Below are 4968 nucleotides of genomic sequence, written 5' to 3' on the forward strand. Positions count from 1 at the left end.
GTTTATTGCATGCACCCTAAGGCTAAACGCAAGCAACGATACTGTGTCCTCTCCAGTTTAATGATGTGGGTTTTCGCAGCAGAACGGAAACAAAACGAACCATATTCCATGACTGACAGTATTATAGTTTTGTACAGCCGTATTAGGTCTTCTGGATGAGCACCCCACCATGTTCCAGTAACTGTCCGGAGAAAATTTGTTCTCTGTTGACATTTTTTATTCAGATACGCAATATGTTTTCCCCATGTACATTTTAAAAGTTATTCTCCCTGAAAATCTATTATCATCTTTGACGCTTCACAAATTTGTGAAACGAGGCTCAATGTCATCAACGGGGATAGGTACGTTCTCCTGCAACGAAATGACTCTGTTGAATGGTTGATTGAGCTTTCTTCAACAAACCCGTATGCGTTGGAACGTGCACTTTGAGATCGTATTTTCTGCTAAATGTTTTATCACACCTTTCACATTTAAACGGTTTTTCTCCTGAAATAGATTGTAGTCGATATTTACAGAAAATATCAAATACAGAAAATAACGGATAAAGGAGTGACTCTGCTGAATGGTTCACAGTTATAAAACATGTTCTACCAACCCGTATGAATTCTAATGTGGCCTTGGAGCACTGAAGAATTGGTAAACGCCTTCGGACAATGTGGACAAGAATAGGGACGTTCGCCTGCAAAGAAATGACTTCATTGAATGGTTCTTTGTAATAAAACGAATCCTTCCAACCCGTATGAGTCCGAACGTGCATTTTTAGTCTATAGTTTGATTCAAATGTTTTGTCACAATTTTCACATTTAAATGGATCCTTTCCTGAAAATGTTTTCTTCAGTAAATGTTTACAAAATATAACACCTCATTCTCACCCTTCAATAATTGGTTATGGTCTTTCGTCAAACTTTCGTCCAAATTCCAATCACTTTTAGTTGGATGTTCATCTGCAACAGAATGGCTCTGGTGAATATCATTATAGTAAAACATTCCGTACCAACCCGAATGAGACCGAATGTGCTTTCGGAGATGTGAAATACGCATGAACTCTTTCTGACAATGGGGACACGAATAGGGACGCTCACCTGCAATGAAATGACTCTGTTGAATGGTTGATTAAATAGAACTTTCTTCAACAAACCCGTATGAGACCGAAAGTGCACTTTGAGATCGTATTTTCGACTGAATGTTTTATCACACCTTTCACATTTGAACGGTTTTTCTCCTGAAATAGATTGGTGATTCTGCTGAATGGTTCACAGTAATGAAACATGTTCTACCAACCCGTATGAGTTCGAATGTGGCTATAGAGCCCTGAAGATTTTGTAAACGTCTCCGGACAATGAGGACAAGAATAGGGACGTTCCCCTGCAAAGGAATGACTCTATTGAAAGGTTCATTGTAGTAAACCGTATTCTACCAACCTGTATGATTTCGAAAGTGCACTTTTAGTTTATATTTTGAGTCAAACGTTTTTTCACAATTTTCACATTTAATTGGTTCCTTTCCTGAAAAAAATATCTTCAGTGAATGATTAAAAAATATAGCACCTCATGCTCACTCGTGTGTAATTGGATGTGGCCTTTCATCAAACTTTCGTCCAAATTCAAATCAGTTTTTGTTGGACGTTCTGCAAAAGAATGGCTCTGCTGAATGGATCATTTTAGAAAACATTGCTTACCAACCAACATGAGTTCGAATGTGCTGTTTGAACTCCATAGATTTTATGAACGTCTTCGAACAATGTAGACAAGAATAGGGACGTTTTCCTGCAAAGAAGTAGCCCTGCAGAATGGTTCATTATAATTAAACATTCTTCACCAACCTTTATGAGTTCGAATGTGATTTCGTCGTGTTGCAGGTGTCTTAAAGGTTTTCGGACAATATGGACAAGAATAAGCACGTTCGTCTGCAAAGGAAAGACTGAGAATGGTTCATTGTGATTAAACATATTCTACCAACCCGAATGAGATCGAATGTGTGTTTGGAGATGAGAAATACGCCTGAATTCGTTCTGACAATGTGGACATGAATAGGGACGCTCACCTGCAATGAAATGACTCTGTTGAATGGTTAATTGAATAGAACTTTCTTCAACAAACCCGTATGAGACCGAGCGTGCACTTTGAGATCGTATTTCCGGCCAAATGTTTTTTCACACTTTTCACATTTAAACGGTTTTTCTCCTGAAATAGATTGTAGTCATTGTAGTAAATATTTCACTGAAAATAACAAATACAAATGAAAACAACAAATAATGGTATTTACCCAGAAGAAAGAGAAAAATAAAAAAACGCTGCCCCTCGATCTTCTCATAGAAAATTCGCGTCCAATCGAGGATGGATAGCTTTTTGGGCATTGTGGACTTTATATTAAACACCCCCAATATTCAAAACCCCCTTAGAAGCCTTATTTCTCTTCTGCTTCCATCTCTGAAGTCTTATCTTAAGCAATTGTATGTTTTATGGCCCCTCCTTGCCATATCGTTCGAAGAACAATTCACCTAACGTTGTAGAAGATATGATCAAGGTGCTACAATGGAACTGCTGAGCTTTTCGGAAAAGTGTTTTTTTACAAGAAAGAAGGCATGTGACTCTCATTATGCAAAAAGCCCATTACAAAACATGTTGTTATGTGGAATTTGCCATTTCTGCTCGTTCATTCTATGCCATCAGAACAGATAAAAAAAATCACATCGAATCACAATCAAATTACGTCACATCATAAAGGAAATGGCGCTTACGCCATTCCGTTTTGAAGCTTTTACAGGGTCATTTTTTCACTTTTCTGTAAAACTTTGCAATCATTTGAAAGGATTTGGTATTCTTTATCGATCTATAACATAAAATATAAAATGTCAATTTTGGAGCTTGCGTCATTTTGCGAGATCACGGCAGGATACCCCATATCCATATCCCTAACCTGACCCGTCCCACAAAAGTTGTTGCCCCTCTAACCTCGAGTAAACCGCGAGTAATCGGTCGAAACCTGCTAAACATAGATTTAAGTTGAAATATTGTATAAACGAATCTTGGATTAGCGGCTCCGCAAAGCTTATGCGATTGAGCCTTACAAATAAATGAATTGAAAAAAAAACCAATAATGGAATTACTCTGATGAATGGTTCACAGTAGTAAAACATTTTCTACCAACCCGTATGAGTTCGAATGTGGCCTTGGAGCACCGCAGCCTTCGTAAATGCCTCCGGACAATGTGGACAGGCATAGGGACGTTCGCCTGCAAAGGAATGACTCTGCTGAATGGTTTATTGAATCGATTATTTTTAACAAACCCGTATGCATTCGAATGTGAACTTTTAGTCTGGTTTTTGAAACAAATGTTTTATCACACATTTCACATTTAATACGTAACCCTCCTGGAAAAAAAACGGATCAGTACATAGTTTAATCGTTTGTGGTTTTTCAACAAACCTTCTTCCACGGAGCCTTTCTCACATTTAAGACTTATTGAAGATGGGTGAACTTCCTCCTTTGAAGCATCCAATTCCGTTGTTCTTTGTGTATTTGTTTCAGCATTCGGATTTGAGGACAAATGGCCGTCTTCGTCCTTTTCGCTGATAAAGAACACTTCTCCGTTTTCTGTTTTGATTTTCATTTCGTCATCCTGTTCGATCGGCCCAAAATTCACTGTTGAGGTTCTCTCAAAAATGTTTTCATCATCCGGAAGCTCGTTGTCATCAATCATTAATTCTGGATCCATCTTTATGTCAGTCGGTTTGGTCATAGGCATAATTTGGAAGCAGTTCTCGGGAATGTTGTGGACGGTTATGAAGTCTTGATGGCATTTGTCGCATGTAGGATAACTGCTCAGCTGGGAAGTGAGACTGCTTATCTTCTGCAGGATAGTTATAAGCTTCTGTTCGTGACGAGAGCGGACCAGCACATGGTGGAATTCCTCATTGCATATATTGGAGCAAAAGCTACATTGATTACTGTTGATATAAATTACGGTCGAATATCAGTGTCATTTGGGGTACTCAGACATTGTCACACGGATTTCAAATATTTGTTCGGCAAAGAACGAATTGTTAGTTCAGATTTATCAAAGCATGCCTTGTTTTTAAACCAGTCTTATATCTTAAATGTTGGCTCAATAATCTGCAGCATTCTAATGAGTATCAACGGGAATGGAAAAGAATGTCACATAGCCGTAGTCGTAAAAGTAAGTTTTGGCCTGCGATGGTGCGGTTTCCTCAACCTTTTCACAATATACTTACATGTTGTGGCTAACGAACGCCATTTCACTTCTCCAGTTTTATTTATTCGAATGAAATTAAAGCTCAAAGTTGTCCAGAAATGCTAAAACTATTCTTCTGGAGTCAGCAATACCAACTTGTTTATGTGCGATTTGTGATGACAGATGTGCAGTGTCGACGTCTGGTGACGACTTTCAATTTGGGATCACAATTTGGGTCCCGAACTCGATTGGCGATCTAATGTATAAATCTACACCTAGGGAGCGCTGCGGACAAAGTGACAATGGTTTTAAATTTTGCAATGTGTGTTTATACACCCAGAAAATGGGTTACGAAAAAAGCTACCAATTCTTTGGTAATGCAAACATTAGTCAAATGAACATATTTTCTGTAAACATTACCAACTGTATGTAAGACGCAGTCCCTATCAACGATTGGTACATTTTACGCGGTATCGGTAATTTTGATGATTGTCATTACTGGCATCTGCGAAGAAAATGTAAACATAACATTATTAACCTAACTGCCGAGCTAATAATTGAGTTGAACGGCACTACTTTTCGATCGTGATTTCTTCACAGAAGACGGTCGAATTAATCCAGATTCAGGACAGGTAAGTGTCATTCTTGAAAATCAATTCAATTCATGTTCTTCAATCAACATATTTAACATATTAAATATATTGAATAGCTAACCAATGATCCGTACTCGTCTGCTGTGGGAATATGCGAAGACACCAAATATTGACGTAGGAC

At 38.2% G+C, this 4968-nt stretch overlaps 1 protein-coding gene across 2 annotated transcripts; it reads right to left on the reverse strand.

Annotated features, from left to right (window-relative positions):
• Window positions 1-328: 328 nt before the first annotated feature.
• Window positions 329-4410, reverse strand: LOC129779085 (gastrula zinc finger protein XlCGF57.1-like). Of its 2 annotated transcripts, none has more exons than XM_055786337.1 (17): window positions 4235-4410; window positions 3429-3949; window positions 3290-3373; window positions 3151-3234; window positions 2100-2183; window positions 1960-2043; window positions 1823-1906; window positions 1683-1766; window positions 1559-1627; window positions 1422-1505; window positions 1282-1365; window positions 1139-1222; window positions 999-1082; window positions 873-944; window positions 736-819; window positions 596-679; window positions 329-486 (listed from the first exon to the last, which is right to left on the reverse strand). In XM_055786337.1, the coding sequence occupies exons 1-17, from the start codon at window positions 4255-4257 to the stop codon at window positions 329-331; spliced, it is 1851 nt and encodes a 616-aa protein (XP_055642312.1). In that variant the 5' UTR covers window positions 4258-4410. The 2 variants fall into 2 exon arrangements, with proteins under 2 accessions (XP_055642312.1, XP_055642313.1); XM_055786338.1 differs by having other exon boundaries at window positions 3429-4125; window positions 4235-4390.
• Between the last annotated feature and the right edge of the window lie 558 nt (window positions 4411-4968).

This window comes from Toxorhynchites rutilus, chromosome 3, assembly GCF_029784135.1.
Source record: "Toxorhynchites rutilus septentrionalis strain SRP chromosome 3, ASM2978413v1, whole genome shotgun sequence".
Classification (NCBI taxonomy): Eukaryota; Metazoa; Arthropoda; class Insecta; order Diptera; family Culicidae; genus Toxorhynchites; species Toxorhynchites rutilus.

Bases quoted from the DNA above. Each gene is read 5' to 3' on its own strand.
- LOC129779085 (XM_055786337.1), bottom strand. From the start codon at position 4,257: ATGGCGTTCGTTAGCCACAACAT. The intron at 1,366-1,421 runs GTTGGTAGAATA...ATTCCTTTGCAG, and splicing joins GCACTTTCGAAATCATACAG to GGGAACGTCCCTATTCTTGT. The intron at 680-735 runs GTTGGAAGGATT...ATTTCTTTGCAG, and splicing joins GCACGTTCGGACTCATACGG to GCGAACGTCCCTATTCTTGT.